This window comes from Solanum tuberosum, unplaced genomic scaffold, assembly GCF_000226075.1.
Source record: "Solanum tuberosum cultivar DM 1-3 516 R44 unplaced genomic scaffold, SolTub_3.0 scf00164, whole genome shotgun sequence".
NCBI classification, from domain to species: Eukaryota; Viridiplantae; Streptophyta; class Magnoliopsida; order Solanales; family Solanaceae; genus Solanum; species Solanum tuberosum.
The window spans coordinates 394,875-419,796 of NW_006239092.1; the positions used below are offsets into that span (position 1 = coordinate 394,875).

Below are 24,922 nucleotides of genomic sequence, written 5' to 3' on the forward strand. Positions count from 1 at the left end.
TGGGAACTTTTTCTTTTTTTTTTTTTTTTTTTTTTTTTTTTTTGTTCTGCCCTTCTTGTGAGTCTTTGATCAGAGGGCTAGGTGGTTTGATACGTCCAACACATTAAAAGGATGTCACGATTAGGTGGGGCAAATGAGCGAGTTGGATCAAATATGGGTCGGTCGATAATGGGTTAAACAAAAAACGTAGTATAAAATATCTGACTTGCCCATTGGATTAACCAATCAAAATAAATGAGTATTTTTCATGCTTGGGATGCTTCATCGAATAGGATTCTTTACTGTGTCCACATTTTATGGGAATATTTTGTCCTCTTTTTTTTCTTCTTCAAATTTGTAGACCCATTTGCTCTAACCATTCACATAGAGATCATTAGCTCAACTTTAGCTTTGCATAAAGATCAAACCAAAATTCACATAAGAACAAAAAGATTCTATAAAATGCTAAATCCAGAGGATGCATATCCTTTTCCCTTTTGTTTTCTAATTGAAGATCAACTCACCCCACTTGGCATATCCTTTTCTTCAACTTGAATAAAAAACAATTTATTTATTTATAGAGTAGAATCCACTTTTTACTTTCTTCTGTTCACACGTGATTCTATCTTGTGATTGGATGAAACCGAACAAATGTAAGGAGAGAAAAATTCCGATCATTTTATTTTATGTGAGATGATTTAATTTGACATTAAAAAACTTTTGAAACTTCCAAGTTAAATTTTAAAAATTTATAATAACTTAATTATATATCCAAAAAAATTTCAAAAATTGTATCTCGAAAAGAAGTAAAAACTATCCATGGCCATAAATTTTTAATCAATCGCATCATTTTATTTGAGAATACTATGATTCTCCTCCCAATGAGCTACATAAAATTGACTAGCGTGCAAGCTGATAGTTTGAAATGTATTCATTTTTATTATATTAAAAATTAAAAAAAAACTACCGGTGGCATTTGAAAATGTCACATCAACTTCGAAATAATATTAAAGAGCGATAGTAATAGTTTGAATAATTGGAGTGAGATATAATCGTAAATGAAGGAAGATTAAATTCCATAATGACTGCTACTGTATATGATTATGAGCACACACTAAGATTTTTCAAGATATTTTCAACCTTGAACATACTATATTAATTCATTTCAATTATAATTTATAAGTGAACAAAATAAAACAAAATCTTGAATCACATGTATTTATCACCCTTACTATGCTGGTAAACTAGATAAAAAGAAGTGATGCGATAAAAATACTTATTATACATGATATTTACATCAAATCAAATAATTAATTTTAAGATCGTCACAAACTAAAGTAGTATGATTTTTTTTTCCTGTGTTATGATTCTACATTCCACTTGTCTTCTTTTTCAATAATATTGTTCTGGGGGATTTTTTTTCTTGGCATGGTGTACACTTAGAATCATTTTGAGTAGAATATGAGAATATAAATTAAATGGTGGCTGAAGAGTTGAAATTCATTATCTTCAAAAGATTTGATATGATTAATTATATTGTGGGAATTCCATTTTCAAAAGTAGCAAGTCGGCAGGGACACTGCACTGCTTTTCTTTAATTCTCCATTTCCATCATTATATCCTTCCTCTTTTTCTAAAAAAATTGGTACTCCGTACGATCTAATCGTACATAGAGACTTCAAATTGTGCGGGGCTAGGGGTCGATGTAGCTAAGTGGATTAAGACAGTGAATTATGAATCCATGCGCGGGTTTAATCCCTCTATTTCAACTTATATATAAAAAATTAATGTAAAAGTCTAATTTTTATTTTATTTTTTATTTTATTCTTAATGATAAAATTCATTTTTACCTCACATATCATATCATGTTTAAGATTATAAATTTTAAAATGCATTTATTCAATTAATTAAATAGAAATGACATAAAATGAAACTGGACGGAATGAAAAGCATTTGATAGTTTTCGGCTGCTCATGATTCATGCCTCCACTTCTAGAATCAGGAATAATAAGAATTCAATGGTTGTGCTCTTAGCGGTGGAATCAGAATATCTATTAAAAATATTTAATATGAAGAAATAAAACACTCAAAAAAAATTTAAAAATTCAATATCTAATATAGATATATTTAAAATATTTTAATTATCTATTAATATACTCTTATCAATTTTTGTCCCAAGAGTTCGAAATAAACTCCCTTGATTCTATTTGGCTCCGCCCTTACTTGCGTGCCTCATTATTACTCTATTATTTTAATCAGTGTAGTCCACAAAACTTCAAATGGAATTCTTGACTTTTCTACTCAACTACCTCATATTTATGTTCTCGCTCTGACTCTAATTACTTATTCACTTTTTTTTTATAATTGTCTCTAATTACTTGTTCATTTTGATAAATCAAGAAAGAACAATTTTTTTACCTATTATATCCTCAATTAAATGACTAATTATTTTGAAAAATGCAGAATTTTTCATCCACTTCATAATTAATAGGGGTAAAATAATAAATTCACTATGTCATTAATTGATTTCTTAATAGGTGTATCAATTCAAAAATGGACAAGTAATTAGAAACATGAGTATTGAATTGAATGACTATTTGAAGCAGTCAATCATAAATTCGTGCTGAAAATGACTATTTTTGTGTGGAGAGAAATTGACAATACAACTTTTGATCAAAATCCACTTTTTCTTAAACGTTTCGTGACCAGTTTCTCAACTTTTTTTTAAAAAAAAAAAAGAACAAAAAAATACATTCAAGTTTGAAACACTTTTAAGTCAATTGATTTATCAACTTTGTCTTAATTTCAAATTAGTTTACATCAATAATACGATTACAAAGAGACTATGTATGTCAAAAAATTTACTTAGTAGTAACATAGTTTGAAACCAATAAATCGAAAGGATTATTATAGTCTATATATTTCAAGTTCGAATTCCAAATATTCAAATCCAAATCCTCCTCTGGACGCGTACGGAGGCAGAGGGAAGTTGAAATCTCTTCATTAAAAAATTATATTACTATGTTAATAAGGTAAAATCTTTTCTTTTTTTCTTGTTCTTTTACCCTCTCTATGATTTTTTTTCCCCCTCTTAGTGATTCGAATCCACGATTTTTACCCTCTATTATCTATATTAGGTAGGGAATCAAACACTGATCACCAACAAAATAAAATTAACTCATATAATCAACCAACTGAGTTACTAAAATTCTTCTCTAAACATTTCTTAAATTCCTTAACTTTTTTATGAAATCGCCTCTCTCCACCTCCAACATAATAGTTACAAAAACAATTGTAATGTACTAGTGTAGCATAACAAATTGTAAACGGTTTTTCTGCCCCCTTCTCTAAATTAACAAGAAATAATACATAAATATGCACTTCTAACTTAATTTAAGATGGCATCGATATCCTTCCATCATGAGTGTGCACAAGTAGACAATAAAATTTGTATAAATAGAACATATAGACACATTTATCCTATGTGGTATCCTACACAACAATTTGTGTATTATGTCACGTAGAACGTGTGTGTTTACTTGTTAAATTTTATACAAATTTAAATGTCCAATTGTGTACATCCGAAGTTGGAGGACAAAAACACAACTAAAGCCAAATTAAATGACATATTTATGTATTATGTATTATGTTAATTAACAATCCATCAATTCAAATCAAGATTAGATTAGAAATGTTCATTAGAATTGTCTTTAGTAAAAAAAAATTATTTTTTTAAAAACTTTTTCTCCAAGGGTAGGTAATTTGCACATGGAATCTAGGTTAACTAAAAAGTGAAACCATAATTATAACTACGTCTGAAAATTGAGAAATAATTAATGCATCCCAACTACTTTGGTGTGTAGTGGATAAACCATGTGGGATTGAGATTGAAATTGATATGATTCCACCAAGTTGCTTCAACAAACTTTTACTGCTACTACTATATTCAAACAAGGAATAAATGAATGGAGAAGAGATATTTAATACATAGTTTCCCTTCTTCAACTATGAGCGTGACATTTCACAAAAAATCCATACAAAAAGAAACGACTATAATATATAGTTGGCCACTAGTGATACGATCCAAGATAAATAATATAGCGCAGCATTAAAGAACGATAATTCAAAGCAAAGTAAACACACAAGTCTTAAACAACAATCGAACAAACTTGATTGCCTTCAAAGAACAACAAACTAAATTCCGTAGTTAATTTCATGTTATCTAATAATAGCGGTTATTCCTTGGACATTTTCACTCTTAAAATGAGTCAACGGTCCATTGAACATCTCGAATCCTCTGGAATACGTTCTATTAGGGGTGTGCTCACGGGTCGATTTGGGCCAGTTTTTGGTCAAAATCAAAACAACTTAATCAATTTTAAAACTATATTAAAATCAAATATAATGTACATTTATCGGTTTGATTGTTAATGGTTCCGGTTCGATTTGGTTCAGTTATTCGACATTAATCATACACAAAAATAAAATAAATAATTCATTCTACACGTGAAAAAGTGACAACAATTCATTAAAAATGAAAAATAGTTAAAATGATTGACATTACAAAACTTTTTATCACTGAATTTACCATGAATAAAACTTCAAAATTCACTACTATCCCCTAGAAGGAAGATTTCATTCTTACCTTGGACATTTTTACTTTCATAAGTAAATTATAAATACATTTTGATGAAAACATAAATAAGTTATTTGAAATTGTTTATAAAAACAAAATATTATGTATGTATAATATTAAAATATATGTATATAATTTGTAGGTTCGGTTAGATTATTTCATCAATTTTTGCGAACAAAATCATAATCAAACCAAATACTATCGATTTTTTAAAATTTAAAACCAAACTCAATCCAAATAAAATCGATTTAGTTCGATTTCTCAGTTTGAATCGATTTTCATCTAAACCGTAAACCGACTACGTTCTATATTATCTAGACTATCCAAGATCGTATCAACTAGTATATGAATTATGATGAAATTGATTAAAATATTATAGCATGGTTTAAAATATAATCGTCAAAATTCATAACACAAAACTTATTGTAAAACGTATTTGATTATCGTATTGCAAAATGTATGGTGATAATCCTTCTTCTTATTATCTAATTTTTGAAGTGTCATGTTCATATTAATGGTGAAAACGACTTGTTTTTCCTCTCTACAATTTAGCTAGTGGGGTACGCGTTTGGCTGCTCACAATTCAAAGTAACATCCAACTTGATTAAACGGATCGGAATTCGGACCCATATACTTCAATGAGCCATCCGTATGCATTATTGTCATACGGAGAACTGAAAGTAGGGATAATTGAGGACTTGAATTATTCGTCCATCTAGTTTATGTAACGTATTTGTATTTACCTTATTCTTTTTTATCGTTCTTTATTTTCGACGTTCAATTATTTCCTTCTATCTTTTTTTGGAAATTGTATTTTAGTGAGTCTAGGTGAACGGAAGATTTGAAGTCTATGAATTTTAAATTTTAACTCATTTTATTTACTTAGTTTAGAATTAAGTTATTTATACCTATTAAATAAATTTTCTAACGCAAATATAAGATTTTGATCAAATTAAGCTATTAGATTCTCCCCACTCATCGTAAAATAAACATGTTTTGTAATCTTCCCGTGTTAGAAGTTCTTCTGTGTCATTTTATTTAGCCCTTATTTCTAAAATAATTTTTTCTTTTTATTTATCTATGTTAACAAATCAAAATATATATTTAAAAAATCTCAATACTACCTTTATTATTAAATGACCATAGTAAAATAAATCTCTTAATAAATTGAATATTTTTTTAAGAGTTAGAATTTCACGTGAAGTTAATACGGTGCAAGTAAAATGAATTGACGTGAGTATGAATTTAGTTGTATGGTCGACAACTCGTCATTTAATAATCTGTTACGTACACTACTATATATATTCAGACGATTCAAACTCAAAATTGTTATATGAAAAAACATTGTATTTATATTAGTGAAAATTGAATGATAAATGGATTTGTATGCTAAATTAGCAAAGTAGTTAGGCAGGTGATTTAATTGCTACTTCAAGAATAATAAGGACAGCTATCTACTCTTTAATGTCTAAAAGCCCTTGTCCGATCCACAGCTGGTTAAGAGTTGCTAAAATAACGTTTTCTCTATTTTTGGTTGCGTTTGTTCACGGGATTTAATTAATTTGGCAGTAAGAAAAACACAAAATTGGTGATTTTTATACCACACTAAAAGTATGACATTGGAAACACAAGATTTCATGAAAGAATTATTTCATTTTTTCAATTTATTTTGTGAGTGCGAGAATCGAATTGAATTACTTGAATTTTCACGTTGACAAAAAAGATTTCCTTTTTTTTATATTAGTTGATCGTTGTTAACCTGATATACCTCTTAAGAAGGATCCCTTCTTATGTGTGTATGTTTGTTATGATCTCCTTGACATTTGTAATGTCTTTAGAGAGCTATATATAAAGGGATTCAAACTCCCTTCAATAGAAAATTGCATTGTTTATACATGATTAAAGTAAGAGACATGATTTCATGTGAGAAGTTGTTAAATTAGGTCGTAGGTCTAACTTACACCCCAAAAGCTAGCTCAAATGGAGAAGGATTGTCTAATCCTTATAAGGAGTCCACCCATCTCATTAACCATCAATATGTGACTTTTGTCATTCTTTAACAGAAGTTTATCAAAATGAATTATACTTTGCTCATATGTGGGCTAAACTACCTTTTAAAATTTTGTATTTTTTTGTGAGCTTTGGAGTAAATTAATGGAAGTTAATTTTGTTTATCACTATTCGCGCACAAATAAGCGAAATGTCCATTTTGATAAGTGTTTTGAGAGAGACCCTTTTGATATGTAGCGTCCAAAAAATATATGTTTTGGGATCGAACTCAAATGTATGTTGAATCCCAATTCGACTTCTTCGTACACTTATTTTTTCATATTTTAATCCCCTTGATAAGAATTTGACTCAGCCATTATCCGACCCCTATCTCACTTGACTGGTGAACACTTATCGTAACCTTCAATTTACGCAATATTTTTTTTTTTTTATATATTTACGCAAAATATAGTCTACGCGTAAAGTCATATATATTTCATGACATAATTATATGTTTTTCAATTATCCACAACATGTATAGAGATGAAAAAAGTTATAAATCAACGACTATTCTACGTTATAAGCGCACTTCAAGTTAATCTCTAATAACAAAAACAATCATATTATTATCAATTAACCACTTAGAACACTTGTAAAACATGTTAATCAAATTGTTTACATAATTCCAGATTTGGTTAATGGATATGTGTTTTACTAGAAACAAATATTCTAAAAGTAAGATAATTAATAAACCCTGTTTAAGATAGAATTAGTACTAATGAAATATTGACACTAATTAAAGATTACTCTACAACCATGACATTACAATGAAACAAATCCACTGGCCTAGCCAAGACAAAAAACATTAACTAACCAGTTTGGATTTTTAACCTAAAATATGAAAAAACTACAAAGGAACTTGCCCTGCAATTGCCAAAAACTCCATTGCAGTGACTCAATGTTCCATGGACCTAGAGACCTAGAACCACCATTAACAATTATAAACAAAGCAAAAATGCAAAAAAATAATACATAAGACCTCTTAAACCTGGACTTAATTGCTAATTACTACTAATTTTTTTTTGATTTTTTTTTTTCTAATTTTATAGGGAGGCCCAATCAATTTCATGAGATGGATACTTCTGCAACAAGAAATTTTCTGACATGTCCCAAGTTGGCTCTTCCTCAGTGAACTCCGGGAATATCAGTTCAGTTACCGGCGAAGATCCACCGGACCCGGAACCCGACCCGTCACTTTCGGATCCAACTTCTACCGTTTTGCTCTCCTCTTCCTCCATCTTCACCACCGCCGCTTTCTCCGCCGACGACCCTTTGGTTTTCTTCTTCTTAGAGTCAATGCTCTTCCCCTGTGCCAAGCTCTGGCATATGTCCTTTAACTTAGCATCAACAGAGGAATGCAATGGATTGTATTCACCAAAGTCGCCGCCGATTAGGTTGCCGTTGTGGCGGAGTTGGGGGAAGTTCAGTCGAGCAAAGTCACCACGAAGCATATACGCCGCCTTGTCGTAAGCCAAAGCAGCTTCTTCAGCGGTGTCAAATGTACCAAGCCAAAGCCGGGTTCGATTCTTAGGCAAACGGATCTCAGCGACCCACTTTCCCCAGTGGCGTTGTCTAACACCTCTGTAGAGTTTAGAGGGTTTTGGTGGCGACCCAGATTGCTTCATTGGAACCGGCTTTGGTGCCAAGAAATTCATGGTGGAAGCATGATGCGCAGTCTGTAACATCATCTGCTGCTGTTGTTGTTGGTTTTGGAAGTTGATTTGAGCTTGAATTTGCTGGATCTGGATTGGGGTTAACTGATTCAACCCAATTGAACCCTGTTGCTCCATTCCATACCCAGAAAACCGAGTTGAAAAGATTTGGGAATTCATCTCTGTGGAAGTGGAACAAACCTCAGAGCTCATAGTAGATTGAGAAGATGGGTAAAAAGAAGAAGTGTAGGGATATGAAAGGGTAGGAGTTGGAGGAGGAAATGAAGGATAAGATTGGAAATCTGAAGAAGGAAAAGTTGAAGAAGAAGAAGAAGGGAAAACAGGAGGAAAAGTAGAAGGGGGAGGAGAAGGAGAAGAAGAAGCACTTTTCATAAAAGGTTCAAGAGCTTCCATTAATTCACCACCAGAAGTAATAGGTTCTGATGATGATTGAAAATCTACAGATGTACTATTCCAAAAATCCATAGCTGCCATATCTAAACAAGAAAAAAAGTTATAAATACAAATTAAAACAACCTGTTTCTTATCAAATAAAAAGAACACAGGTGAGTGATTTCACTATAAACAGAAAAAAATAAGAGGTCTTCAAATAACAACCTCTAATTTTCTCCTTTAAACAAATCAAACTATGAGGGACAACTAATAAGCCCTCTAATCTGATTTTCCAGAAAAACGAAAAAAAAAAAACTATACTGAGTTACTATTACTTTACTAGATCTCGATTCTGAAAACACCTGAGTTTGAAAAAAAACCTTTTTCCTCTAATTAAAAGTTTGCATTTTCTCCATTTTTAAGTTCAGAACATCAAAACATGAAAAACACAAACTCAAAAGTCAGAAAAACTTCTTGAAAAAACACAGATAATTTACAGAAAGGGATCAAAGAAGCGGGATGATTACAGAAAGGGGGAAGTAAAAAAAAAATTAAGAAAACCAAAGAAATTTTTGAAAAGATTTTTTGTTTTTTTTTAAGTGTGTGGTGTGTGCAGGTGTGAGAAAAATATTGATGAGTATATCTCTCTCAGCCTCACTCTCTGTTTCTCTTTTTTGTTGTGGTGTTTAATCTTTTATCAATTGCCCCTTTTTATACTACTTTCGCCCATAGTTTTACCTTGTTAATCCTCCTCGTTAATTGTGTTACTGTTGTTAATTTGATTCTCTAATTCCACTTGTCTTTAATTAAACAAGTCTTTGTTTTACGTTACATTTTTCTCAAGCTGGAGCCAGTTGGTGAGTTCCACGTAGGATTTTTGTTTACCGGCAACTTGCGCGTCCTGTTACTTCACATCTGTCAGTTAACATGTTTTGTGCGTTTGTTGACTCGATCAAGTGTTCACACTTGAGTATTTCTTTTTTATTTGTTTTTTAAAAATACTCAAAATTGTTCAATTTCTTTTGAATTCAAATTTTGAGTTTTTGATTTGCAATTAACATAAATTTATTGTTTAACAAAAAAAGACTTGTTGATTATTGCAAAAGTAATTAGCAAAATCTATTTTACATTCTACTTTATCCAAAGAACTTTTGAAATTTGGGAAAATAAATTATATTATAATATTATAATAATACTAAGACAAGGCATGGCCATTATAACATTTCCACACGTATGACCATTGTTAAAGTTTATACATTGTTTATTATTTTTTTGTGAAAATATCAAAAAGTAATGAAATATTTATGACGTATAAGTATGACGATATAATTATTATTGATATGGATCAACAACCGATTTAAAATAATAATGTTATTTTTTTTTTTTAATTTGATCGAAAAATACAAATTCAATTTGAAGAAATATCATTTGGAATAACGTGATATTTTTCTATACTTGCTAAAAAATCTAAGCTTTATGCGTTATCAATTACTTAATTTATTTGTTTTTTTAATATTGTTTGATTAAGTTTTACTTTTATAATAATAAATTTATTTATCGTAAGTGGAAACGAAAAATAACCCGCTATAAGCGAAAAAGAATAAAGGTAGTTAAACTAACTTAATGACATAAAAATTATTTACATTGTCAATTTGACTAAAATCCAATAAAAGCCTCTTCTTTTTTTCCTTCCTAATTCTTTTAGTGGATTATTCTATTTATGAAAAAAAAAAATGCAAATATACAAATTTTTAATTCATGATTTTTCACATCTTATATAGGATTAAATCTGATATATTTCTCTGCTCAGAGCCCAATTTTATGGATTTTGGTATTTACTGTTTGAATATTGATTAAATTTCTTCAAGATACCTAACGAGAACGATGTATAGGTTCAGTGAAAAATATGTATGAATTTGTGAAAAATACATTTAGCTATAGATATTATAAGTTTGTAGATAAATTTTATTTAGATATTTAAATTAAGATTTGTTCCACTTTTGATTGAACACTTAAACACGTGATAAATCATTCATATTAGATACTTTCAGTTTAAATTTTGAATATAGTGTGTGTTCTTAAATGTCCATTATATAGATAAGTTAAACACTTAAAATATGTCTTGTCCTTAAATTATATATATATATTATAAATTTAAATATTCAATCGAAACAAATTATAATTAAACAAAATTCTTTGCAAATTTAAGTTTTTGTCCATGTATTAATCTTTTTTTATAAAAGAGTTGTGGCCTCGAAGAAATGAGTACTCAATTTTTTATTTGATAAAGTCAGAACTTGTTGGTTCTTTTTTTTTTCTTACATTTTTTAGTTAAATTATATAGACAGATACAATGTTTCAACTTAAAAAATGTATGATGTGAGTACTGTTACTTTACTACTAAAATAAATGGAATTCAAATAATTTTGTCATATTCTAACTGCACAAAATCATGAGGTAGTCACATGATAATGTTGTATGGACTATATGGAGTAGTTGAGCGAGTTGTAAGAAATATAAATTCTCCAACTATAACTACTTATTACTCCCTCCGTTCACATTTAAAATAAATGACGTATTAGAAAACAATTTAAAAAATAAGTATTTAATGTTTGAGGGTAAAATATAAAAAATAAAAATAAAATTATATGTCAAAAGTGATAAATAAAAATGAAAATCTATTTTACGAATAACTGAGAAGTAAAAGTGAACTGAGGGATTATATTTTAATTATATTGTTTGTCTTTTCTCTTAGACTTTATGCATTAGTGACATGATTAGGTTAGTAAATTATAATATCCTTGCAACACAAAAATTATATAACAATATGCAAATGAGGTTTGATGGGAGGCTCTTAAAGATCAACATGAAATATGAGATTATTTATTAATAAAATGAATCAATGATTATGGATAAAATCTATTTATCTATCTATGTAAGTGACTTAATTATATTAATTTTAGTTAGTTAGTCATTGGCTGAGATTGTTAATCAATATTTTTCCAGTGTTGTGGTAATGTGATAAAGACATCACCTCTAGGTAGGAGTGTACATAGGTCGGTTTGGTTTTTCATTAAAAAAAACTTAAATTAATTATGTCGATTTATTAAATCTAAAAATCAAATCAAATCACATAAAGTCAATTTTTTTCGGTTTGGTTTTAATGGGGTTTTTTTGTTTTTCGGATTTTTTGGTTTTTATAACTATACGGTATTTGAAAAAGAGATCAAATATATTTTCACTTACCTGTGTAAAAAGCAAAACTTAAAAAATATTAAATGAATAGAAATTTTCAAAAAGACAGTAAAATTCACATGAGTACAAAACACTTTTTTTTAAATATCAACATTCATTATGTTAAATTAATAAGATTAAAGGCTAGAGGCAAACTGAATACAAAATAAAATATTTACAAAGTAAATTATTAACTTCGAATTCTTCGATTTTTTTTTTGTTTTTTGGTTTTTTACAACTATACGATGTTTGAAAAAGAGATCAAATATATTTTCACTTACCTGTGTAAAAAGCAAAACTTAAAAAATATTAAATGAATAGAAATTTTCAAAAAGACAGTAAAATTCACATGAGTACAAAACACTTTTTTTTAAATATCAACATTCATTATGTTAAATTAATAAGATTAAAGGCTAGAGGCAAACTGAATACAAAATAAATATTTACAAAGTAAATTATTAACTTCGAATTTGAAAAACTATAACAATATAATTGTAACTTTGGATCTTAATACAAAATAAAATATCTGAACGGTAGGTACCCACAACCGCCGTAACGAAGGAATGAATCTATTAGGTGGGAAAGAGCCCTCGTAAGGCCTCTCTCATCTCTTGCTTATGTTGAATCGAGATTTTATTGGTCTTCTTTGACGCGCGGTAGTAGCCAGTTCAAGGAAGTGAAACTAAGACAGGAAACTCCCCCTTTTTATTTACAAATTTTACAAGCCAAAATTTGAAATAAAATATATAAACATTGAAAACTATAAACTAACTAAAAATATATCAACAAAGTAGATTATAAATAATATTTTTTATCTATAAATAAAATAAAATTATATATATTACAAAATTTTACATGCCCAAATTGAAATAAAATATATAAACATTGAAAACTATAAACTAACTAAAAATATATCAACAAAGTAGATTATAAATAATATTTTTTATCTATAAATAAAATAATATATATATATATTATGTCGGTTTGGTTTGGGTTTGGTTTGACTTTTTTTCTTTTAATACCAAGTCAAACTAAGAGTGGTCGGGTTTTTTTTCCAACCGTCAAACCAACCAAACCAAACCACAAATGGGTTTTTTTTTCGGTTTGATTTGGTTCATTGGTTCGGTTTGACTTTACGATTTGACTTGTACACCCCCTCTAGGTGTCCTCTAGATGAATCATGACATTTATGTAGCATTTTCCAAATTATACTTTTCTTAATATCCTGTTTATACGAATTTAGTTAATTGATGGCCATTATTTGTGCTTAACTTAATTAAGTGTCGATTGTTGATTATTAAATAATTAACAGTTCGCTTACTTTTTAAATCATTGACTATTTAATATTTGGTACGACATCGATATGAGATCAGAGTTCATCTCTTTCATTTCTAAATGTCGAAGAAAAAGGAATTGATTTCTAGACGGTCACTTAACTATCAATTTTTATCTTGAAAAAGTGACTAAACTTTATTCTATATTACAAAAGTCACTCAATTTTATTTTATAACAAAAAATCATCTAACTACTGTCATTTCACTTGTAAAGTCATTCAATTATGTCATTTTACCTACAGAGTCATTCGAGCGATATTTTCTTTTTTTAAAAAATTCATTAAAAATAAATAGCAATTTATTTTAATTAATCATTAAATTGACCTCCTTTTTATTTTATCGAAAGAAAGACAGGTTGGAATACATGATGTTTAGGGTTGGCTTCTTTGTGAATACTTAAATTGCAATATCGTGAGAAGCATAATCCCAGTTACTAATAAATTAAAAGTTGTTGACTTTAATTTTCTCTTTAATATTATTAAAGTCAAAACGTATTAGAACCTACACGAATTATTATTAACGAGATATAACAAAACTATACAGGCTGTTTTAAAATGCTAAAAAGAATTATCTGAAAATATAAATAAAGGATTGAACCCATAATCATAATTAAAAACTGTTGGATCAAATTTGAAATTCTGTGACCACCTTAGGTGACTAATACTATTCACTTCTTTACTCCTATTTAATCTAATAATAATAAAAAATGAAAGTAATAATTCATTAGATTCAAAGGATAAATTTTTTATCAAACCTACAACAAAGGAGGACGATAAATGACAAGAGGGAGTTGTTCGGATAGTAAACACCCTTCACCTTTAGCCTCGAAAGTGAGTTCGAGTCATCAAAAGAGTAAAAAAAAGATCTCCTAGAGAGGGTTAAAAAAAGAATGTTATAACAATGAAGTATCAAATTGTATTACAATAAAAAGTGAAACTTTATATATTAGTGATAAAAATTCATTATTAACTAGTAAGCTGAAAGACAAAAGAATTAGAGGGGTTGTTCAATGTTCATATTAGTACCCTCTACGTAATTCTTAAGTTATGGATTTGAATTATTTTAAAAAAATTAATTAAAATGCATATGAAGAATAATATTTTTTTTTTAAAAAAAAACTAGTAAACTGAAGATTTTAGTCATGTGATGGATATGTGTAAAAACTGTTAAATTCACCTGAATAGATATAGGAAAATAAATTAACTAGTCTACTTTTTAGGAATAATTATATTAATTTAAACATTTTGTGAGTGTGGTTGGGTTGCGGCGAAGGTAGCGCCGTAGAAGAAGAGTGTGGTGCTATCACGTGGACGTTTACAAATTAAACTTCCATTTATTTGCGGCGCCATTCACTAGATACGATTCGCACCCATATCACGTGGCTGACTCCTTGCACCAATCACCCTCTTTACAACAACTTTTTTTTTTTTTCAAGACTAATGTTCGATATTCATATTAAAGTCTAATTAAATTTAGATTTACTCTGAAAAGTTTTATATTGAAGATTGTACAAGGACAATAATTCACTACTTAAAAAAGGGCAAAATCGACCTCCCAAAGGTTGATTTTTTCAACAAAAATATATCGATAAAGGGCATTCGGAGGTCGAATTTTGGTTTTGCAAAAACTGATCTTAGGAGGTTGATTTTCTTTTATGAAAATATAATTTAAAGAGTATAAATAAATAAAAAAGAATATAGAGAGGGAATATAATTATGTAGGAGGTTGATTTTTTTTTTTATGAAAATATAATATGAAGAGTGTAAATAATGAAAGAATATTGAAAAGGGAATATAATTATGTAAAATTGTTGTAATTACAAGTTATTTTGAGAGAGGAAAAATAAATTTAAAGACATCTTTACATAGTAGATTATGAGTGAAAAGGGAATTATGTAATTTGTTTAGGGAAGAGTGTTTTAGGATATTGCAAAAAAGTATTAGGGATAACACAGTAAAAATCTTTCCGTAAATAAAATATTTATAAAATTTTACCTAAACTTTTTATTTTATTGGTGAATATTCAATTTAACACCTTAGTAATTTCCCCTTTGGATTACATTTAATAGTTAAAAAGAATTGGTAAAAGAATCACCTATGTCCTATGTATCAAAGTCAATTTTGATATTTATCATAGTGTAGATAAGTCAAAAATACGTTTTAGTTTAGCAAAAACCCTCTAATCTAATTTCTTCGATAAAAATTGTCAATTTTGGTTTAACCAAAAAAATATATAAAGCAAAAACAAATTAAAAAGGTGAGCCGCAAACCTGAGTAGGGTGTGGTTGAGCTAATTTTGAGTCAAATTATTGAATTTTCTTCAATATTTTCATTCTTCAAACTCGGAGCATGTCCTGGGGGCCTTCTACATCTAGTTTAGGACAAATTACTTAACTACACTCCTTCACTTACCTTAATATCCATTTATTCCTATTTATTTCAAAAATTCCTTTTTTACCTATGTATCCCGTATGTATCCCGTGCACAACGCTATGTATCCCGCTATGTGGAATGTATCAAACGCTATGTATCCCGTGCACAACGCTATGTATCTCACATGTATCCTGTGCACAATGTTATGTATCTCGCTATGTGGAATGTATCAAACCTAATGCATCCCGTGCACAACTCTATGTATCCCGCTATGTGGAATGTATCAAACCTAATGTATCCCGTGCACAACGCTATGTATCCCGCAAACATCATTTTTAAGGGATTTTTGATAAATAGAAAACTAGAAGGGATATGATGTTATTTAGTACTTATAATATGTGGTTCCTATAATTTATACTATATTTTATCAGTAAATTACTAATTGGTGAAATCAATTCCCATATTTTAATTATGAGCCGTCATACTTGTGCACGCAGCTTGTTTCCCAATTTATTTATTTTTTGAGATAGAAAAGACTTCATATTACTTTATGAAAAATATTATTCTAGCAAATTACAGAAATCACATACTTTTAAGGTAAAATTATAATTTATCCCTTAAAAGTTTATAATTACAGAAATCCCTCAAACAAATACAATAATATAAGCGTTGATACATTAATCTGATTTGCAAGATACATTAATCGTTAAGTAAGATACATTACATTTTATACATGATACACTAATCTGATGCGCGAGATACACTAATCTGATGCGCTGATACATTAATCTGATACGCGAGATACATAAATCTGATGCGTGAAAATGAGGGATTTTGGAGATTTGTAAAACTTATAGGGAATAATGGTAATAAGTAAACTAAAATGTGGAATTTCTTTAATTAATCCTTTGAAAAATCCTTTTGGCCAGAATTTGGTCAGAATGGTATTTTGCCTATGTTATTTTATCTTTTTAAACATTTTTATCATTTTAACTTTAATACATTTTAATAAAAAAATGAAAAAAAGATCAGTTTATTTTAAAATAAAAAAGATATTAAAGATTTTTTAAATTTCTGGCCAAATTCTGACCAAAAGTCATTTAGAATTACCCAGTATTAAAATGGACAAATAGTGAATTGATTTCACTTTCTTATTGATCATAGATTTTAGGAGTGGATATAAAAAAAAAAAATTGTTTGTTCATGAAATTTGGTCAATACTAAAAAAAATTGTGTTAAAAAAATTTCAAATTCCAAAAAAAATATATAGGTCAGAATAAAATTCCACTTCCACTCGTAAAACTTGGTATTAAATGCGAGTTTAGTTTACTTAAAGTTCTACATCTTCATTTTGGATATCGGACTATAGGGATTAAAGAAAAGTAGTAATTTTAGATATCGCGCTACACGGATAAAATAAAATAAAAAGTAGGTGGTGTCTTTTTATTTCGTGCTTACTATTTTTCTTTATTTCTAACTTACTTTTTGCGGTTGTCTTCTTGTCTTTTGTTTGTTTTATTATTCCGTTCACAGGAGTCACGTGGGTTAAGATTAGACTTACATAACTTTATATACTTACTCAACCAAAGACAAGAGTGTAAGTTTTATATATTGTGAAATTTTATATTATCAATTGATATATGAAGTCTTCTTGAATGGTAAGATTAAAAATCTATAAAATAAAATATATTACTTGTTACGATATGTATGCATGTAAATTTCACATAATTTTTCAACGACTGAAAGTTGAAGGTAAAAAAAGTTAAAAGAGTTTTGAACGACTTGTATGAATGGATTATAAAATAATATTAAAGTGGTAGGGGCACAAGAGCCACTCAAATATTATGCTACTTATCTCTTGCTACATTCAAAGTTTTTTTTAAAAAAAAGAAATATGTGACGCAATGATATATGACAACAAACTTTTGAGGCAATTGTTGGCTGTTGAGCCTTTCAAATATGCTACTACTATATCTCTTCAAAAAAATGATATAATCCACACAAAATAAGTAGTTTATATTTGATCCTTTGTAGATAAATAGGGTCCAAGAATTTCTAATCCTTTATACAGAATTGAAATCTTCGGTCAAACTTCTAAAATTAATTAATTGTATCAACTTATGTGACACAAATTTATTTTTAGTGTATTCTAATGAATGCCATCTTTCTATAATTGAAAATAACTTAATTTTAAATTTCTCTTTATAATATTAATAAAATAATTTACAGTCACATTGATATTTATGTTTCATTTTAGACTATAAATTTCAAAAGTCTTTCTTTTAAAAATAATAATAATGTATTTGTCAAGTTAAAGAACGACATACAAATTAAAATGAAGGAGATATATTGCATCGAAGAGGATTTATATATCTGGATACAAACTCAAAATATAAGGAATTGTTAATCGAATAAACACTATATTTTTTTATGACTAGAGTTGTATAAAGTCTTTCCTTGTACTCAAAATTAAAGGAATTTTGGCACAACAAATATACATTATATTGGAATAAATAATATTTCCTCGGTCTATCTTACTTCTCATTGTTTTACTTGACACACTCATAGAAATCAATTATTGATATATATATTTTATCAAATTATCCCTATTAAATAATGTCTTGAAAAATAAGTTGGAGAATAAATATTTAATGCTGATGGTAATAAAACTTGATTTTTTCTTTTACATAATTACCTTTTCTTGATATGTCAATAACAAATAAAAATGAAAATCTATTTTATAAATAATAAATAAAAATGAACGGACGAGAAGTATTAAACTAACTAGTTCAAGTATATTATAATTACTAGAGGCCCTAATTCTGGGATGCTAGTTGGCATGCACCAATTTCACGCTAGACTTTTCTTGAAATAGCAAGTGATCAGCAGTTGATATAATTACAAGTAGACTGATAATTAAAATGTCTATTACTCTCAATTAAAATATTATTTTTACTCTTAATAAAATAATTTTATAACTATATAACTTATTTTGAATAGTAAGTTTTAAAAGTCAGTGTTTTCTTTAAAAAATCATATTAAATCAAACTACATAAATTAAAACGAAAAATAATAATAAATCGAAGTAGTTTTCACTCTTTAGTCAAAAGAGCCAAAAAAAACTTTTCAAAAATTAATTTTCTGTTTATGCCAACACAAGAGTGAGAGCTTAGGTCAGTTAAATTCGATAAATAGGTGCTTTTGTTTTCTTCTTAAAATCACTTTTCCTTCAAAATTCCAATGAAACAAAACGCGTTTTACACGAAATTCAAAACACGGGTACATCAATATTTGTGCTGATTTGGCATTAGCGTCCTGCTTCCGTGTGAACGCTCCAATTTTTTCACCTGTCTCCATTCAATGTCTCTCTTTTATTTTATTTTATTTTATTTCAACCCCAGGTAATTAATTCTAACAATTTATGTGGTTTATTTTGAATTTTGACATTATAAAAATCATATATTTTGAATTATCAGTTAAAATAATATTTTTTTAATTTTGATTTAGTACGGAGTATAGGAATTTTATTTAATAAGATTGTGATATAAAATTAGTGATAGATGTTGATAGAAATATAAATCATTTCATTAATGATAAAATGAGGGACGAGCGGAGTTGCTTGGATGGTAAGCACCCCTCACTTCCAATTCGAAGGTTGTGAGTTTGAATCACCAAGGGAGTAAAAGGGGTGAGAGCTTCTAGGGAGGGGTAAAAAAAGAGAAGATAAAATGAGGAATTCACGGTTACCAAATATAGAAATGTGTTTTTTTTATTGACAAAAAAATAAAGTGAGTCGTATAAATTTGAAAAAAGGAATAGTATTTTTTTTACGTAATTTTCAAATATATAATTTTATTAAAAAATTCAATGCCTGAATTCACGATCAAAATTAAATTATCTCACTCTCAAAATTCGAAAGGTATGAATAAATTGAGACAAAGAAGTGTGTGTATATATATTTTGCTGCAAGAAAATATTACATTAATTAAGGGTAAAATGATTCTTTTAATATATGTAATTTTATATCCAAGATTCGAAGTGATAATAAGCATTAATTAAAAATGAAGAGTAACTAAGTCAAAACAACTGTTATTGAACTATCAATATGGATTGTGGTGCACTGGTGGGAGTGTTTCACCCTTAACCAGAGGTCTCGGGTTCGAGTTCTTGGTAGGAAAAAACTTCTATTGGGAACGCCACCCCGAATGAACTTTGCAGTGCGCGATCCAAATTTAATTGGAGCTTGAATGGTGGAAAACAAAAAAAAGTGTTATTGAACTTTGTAATTTTCTATCCACTTGTTTAGCTAGTGCTTACGGTGATATGTGTTGTCTCCTATTTTCATGCAACATGGGCTACTACTAATCAAACTTAAACAATTACAAACAGTTTGTTGAATTCAAATTTGACTCCATCGTATACTGAACTATAACTATTGAGTGAAGTTTTAATTTTTGTGGAAATTTTTGTTAATTGTAAAATTTATTTGTAAATGTATAACGATTTACAAATATTTTGAATATTTAAAGGTGAATTGCAATTTCTCGTAGAACTCTTTATAATAATTATGTGTGAAAAATGTATAGATAAGATAGTATATTCATTTTTTGTTTAATTCATTTTCGATCCATTCATCCGATCCAGTTGGTCATTTATCACTCCTAATTCAATCCAATCCAATCCGTCCATAAAAACTCTAATAATATGCTCCCGAACTCGTTGTAGCTCTCATGAGTCACAAAGCGCTTAAGCTCACATAGTGGATGTACGAGTAAAAGTTTCTAAAACTTCCTTGTGACGCCCATCATAGAGGTTGAGTTGACAATAATTGGTCACGGAAAAGGATTTACAGGCTTCTTGAAAATATCTTAGACGAATCTCACGTCAAAATAAAAAAGAAAAGTAACATTTTTTTATAAAATATAACACAAGTTCATATAATGAATTTATGGGGTTATTGAGTTTGTTTGGATTGTGACATTTCTGTGACAAATTTAAGATTTTGAGGAAGTATTTCTATATAAATTGGTTAATGACTTTACTCTTTAATTGTTCATTGATTAGACCTTTGATTATGAGTATAAATTGCAGCATTTCACGTGTCAAAAATTAAGTGGCGTTTGAAATAAGTATTTGACTAAATCAAAACTTGTCAAACGTGCAACAACCATACCACAATTAATTCAAACAAAACTTTAATTAATTCTGTGTTTAAAGCATATCTGGTGAGCTGTAACTTGCAAGTGATAAGCCCTCCACAATAGTTGGGGCCAAGAGTTAATTAAGTTATATAAGAATTTTTTATAAATTTATTCATTGGAATATTAGGAAAAATCAGGTAATTTATTATTTTCAAAATTAATCATATTTTAAAGAGATTTATATGTAAATAAATATTCTAAGGATGACCTGATAGTTTAAACGATTCTTTTGCACTAATTGCTTTGTCATACTTAAGCTCTTTTGCACAACTTTCGATGATGAATTCATCTAATATTTATCATGCAAATTAGTAATTTAATGTGTAAAATAATTAATTTTTAAAATTATTGAGTTTTAATCTAATTCTAAAAATATTTAATCAATCAAGTTTAAATCCTAAATTTAACTCATAATTAACATGTTATTGACGCAATTCCTAAACCAACCTTTCATTATCTCTAAAAGATACTTTTGTTCTTTTCTTTATCTTTTTCCTATTGAGAATTTTCAAACAGAAATAAGGTATTTAAAATGTGATCATGAGATAGTACTTAGCTAGGACCTAGGTTCCACACAAAATAATAATCAACGTAGTGTATATAATATATGCTTTTTTGATAGATGAGGAATTTTACCCTTTTCTTTTTCCTGTTTCCGTGCCCATTTCAGACTCCTTTTATCGTAATGAAATTATTCTCTAATTTTTGTCCTTTCATTTTTGAAGTCAATGGGTAAAAAAATTGTTATTTATCACTTAAGAAGTGTGACATATATAGGGGGATTAATTAAATTTAAAAAGGGGTATTGATTCGTTATGACAACTTGATAAACAAACAATTATTTTCTTACAAAAGCACATGGAATCCGTTTTATCAGTTTTGTTGATCATATCTTGGAATTAATCAAGATTCTTTAGACTTAAGATACTAAAGTTAGTATTGGAAAAATGTTATTTCACGAAAATCACTAAGAATTTAAGTGATCGTTATTGTTTCAATTTATGTGACATTTTTTTTCCTTTCGTATATTAAGTTTGGATGGTCTAAATTAGATTGTTGTTCTTAAGACAATTTGCTTCAATTTTTTCTATGAAGAAGACCATTTTTAAAACAAACAATATTTACCCTTCTGGATATATAATTTTTCATGAAAAAATTGTTTGATTATATATTTTGGTAAAAAAATTTCACTCAACTTGAAGTTGAAACTTTGAGTTAATTTGAGGGTAAGTTTTTCAAGTTTGAAAATGTTGGAGTTCCATGTCGGATCAAATATGTACTTGGTCTACTTATATAGTCTTGGATAATCCTCATCTCATGATCGATTTTTTGTCTTTTGAGTGAATGCATATTCAAATACAATTTTAATTTTTCAACAACCATTTTTCAATTTATAAACTTTAATTTTTTAAAAAGAAAATAGCATCAAATTCACGTCCAAATACCTAAAACACTTCAATCCTTGGAAAACTTTTCGAAAATCTTTTTCAGTCTAGTATAAATGCTACAAATTCACTACTAAAAAAAATTAGATTTAACGACGGACAAATTTTATAGCTAAACAGCAAAATTCGTGCACTAATCCTATTTAGCGACGAATGAGCGATAGTTTTTACGAGTAAATGTTTTTATTAGTATACTACTACATCAAATATCAGAGTCATTTTTATTGATATATCAAGTTTCCGACCATAAATAATTCAAACATCATAGGGCAAAAATTGAGTTGTCTAGAAGAGCCGTAGAGAAAATAAATAAGTCACCATTATTTACAATAAGATGTTGGATCATAGTCATTATCAGAATAAGACACATATTTAAGCCATTAATGATTTATTAAATGTTTCAGCAATTGCTGCAGATTAAAGTTTGATTCGACCACTCAATTCTTTTTGGCCAAAATTTTAATTTCTACGTTCAAAACTTGGAAAAAGTTGACATTTTTCTAGACAACTCGAGCAAATTAAAGGGCCCAGAAAACTCTTGAGAAAAGCTAGACAATTGGTATAGTAAAAGAAGTGTGATAAAGATGAGACCGTATAAAATGAATATTCATCGAATTTACTATTTTTCGGTTTGTTCTTTCATTGATGGGGCTTAAAACGAACAGGGAGGATTGGTTTTCCCATCTTAAAGTACCGAACATTTCTAGCTCGCTCATATAAAAAATCGGACTGATGCACATAATTGGTAATTTGATATACTCAATTTCAAAAAAATAAAATGGACTGATTCTCTTGTCGTTATATTCCAAGATACAATAATCACTTGTATTTGCAAAACAAAAAAATAATAGTAAAAGTATCTCAAAGTTAGATATCTATGTCCTTTACACGACAAAACACGTGAAGAACGTAACCCTAGCTGTTTTCTTGTTTCAAGTTTGCTGGATATTTCTGAACTATTAGTAGCAAATTTAGTAGCGGAGTCTGAATTTTCATTAAAAGGTACAAATTATAATAAAGTAAACATACAAAAAAGGCTTCAAATGAAAACCAAGTATGTTTCATCCAAATACTATTTTTTTTACTTGTTATAACACGTTAAATTGTGAAAACAAAACACCATCAGTAATATCAAAGTATATTGAGAATTGTTAGGGGTGCGGGGTACCTGCACAATTTCTCATATAGTAATATCGCGGTTTAGCTTCTTTTCAGCTCTATAATTAAAAATAGTTATTGTCATGAAATTTCAAATTTATATATGGAATTTCACGATAATTTCTTGAAATTTTTATAATATAATTTTATTCGTTTCCCATAAGAATTAAGATAAAGAGTTCCAAGAAGATTCTGATAAAATTTGGTGGGCCATTTGTTTGTTTTGGAAAAAGCAGGCTGGGCCCAATTAAAGCCATGCTCAAAAAACATCAAAGCCCACTAAAATAGCAAAACAGTAATCAAAGTTGTCGACCTAAACCTGATTTTTGAAGTTAGGTGGAGGTGATTAACATTTTGTTTTCCTCTTAATTAAATATAATTAATGTATAAATAAGACTATTACGGTCATTATAATCCAAAGATATTTTGCAGTACAAAATAAATAAAATCAAGAAAATAATAGTTCGTCTTTTACCTGCACGACAAAGCACGTGAAGAACCCTACTGTTTTTTTTTTTAATTTTCTTTTTTTAACATTTTCAAGATATATCTGGACTCAGAAATGATTTGTACTTTCTTACAATTGCTTTTTCATTTTTTTTTTGCTTTACTGATACTAAAAATCAACAATTTTTTAATTAAATATGTAAAATTATACTAAAAATATTATTATGATATAGAGTCATCGTATTTCACGGGAGGGGTATGAATTTACTCCCGTTTAATTATTTCAAAATTTCAAGTCTGATATATTGAAATTCATATTCTCCTTAAATGTTTATATTGAAATTAGTACAAGTAAAAGATGTAGCATATATCAAACTTATATTTTTCGAAGAAACTACTAATCCTCCTGGCCCAACTGAATATCGGATTTAGGACTACCAGGCTGGGCCTAAGATAGAGATTTAGGGGTGGGTCTAAACATGGGCGGATCTACGGGACGGAGGGTGTTCACCCAAATCCCTTCAATAAAAAATGGAAAAATTATGCAATTAACAACTTCAGATAGCATAATCTCTAAATATTTCTACCATTTGAACTGATTAAAAAAAAAATCTATTTTTCCTTTCTCTCTCTTAACATTTGGATATATCACTCCACCAGATACATTACAACTTTGTTTGTGTACAATATATCTAGTACAAATGTTATTGTTGATACATAATCCCAATTATTTCAAACCTAAATTAATATATTTCTGGTTTGTATGTATCTGATATATAACTCATGTATCGTTTGCTATGTATTGGGCGAAGGACCGATGTATCCGCGAGTTCTAAAAAAATTGGAATTATTGTAATTTGGAGAACTTTCGGGATAGAATGTAATTAGCTCCCGAATTGGGGTTTTTTGTACTTTAATATTATTTATATAAAGGTAATTATTATTTTGTATATCTGTATATAGAATTTGAATTCACATGGAAAAAGGCTGATCCAGTGATTTAGAGGAATCTTGTTCAAAAT

At 28.5% G+C, this 24,922-nt stretch overlaps 1 protein-coding gene across 1 annotated transcript; it reads right to left on the minus strand.

Moving 5' to 3' along the window:
- Window positions 1-7,362: 7,362 nt before the first annotated feature.
- On the minus strand, window positions 7,363-9,404 carry LOC102602854 (ethylene-responsive transcription factor RAP2-4). Its single transcript, XM_006353939.2, has one exon. It carries the CDS (start codon window positions 8,809-8,811, stop codon window positions 7,708-7,710), a length of 1,104 nt encoding a protein of 367 aa, XP_006354001.1. The 5' UTR covers window positions 8,812-9,404; the 3' UTR covers window positions 7,363-7,707.
- Between the last annotated feature and the right edge of the window lie 15,518 nt (window positions 9,405-24,922).

Excerpts from the sequence above, each read along its gene's own strand:
- LOC102602854 (XM_006353939.2), bottom strand. The coding sequence starts at position 8,811 with ATGGCAGCTATGGATTTTTGGAATAGTACATCTGTAGATTTTCAATCA.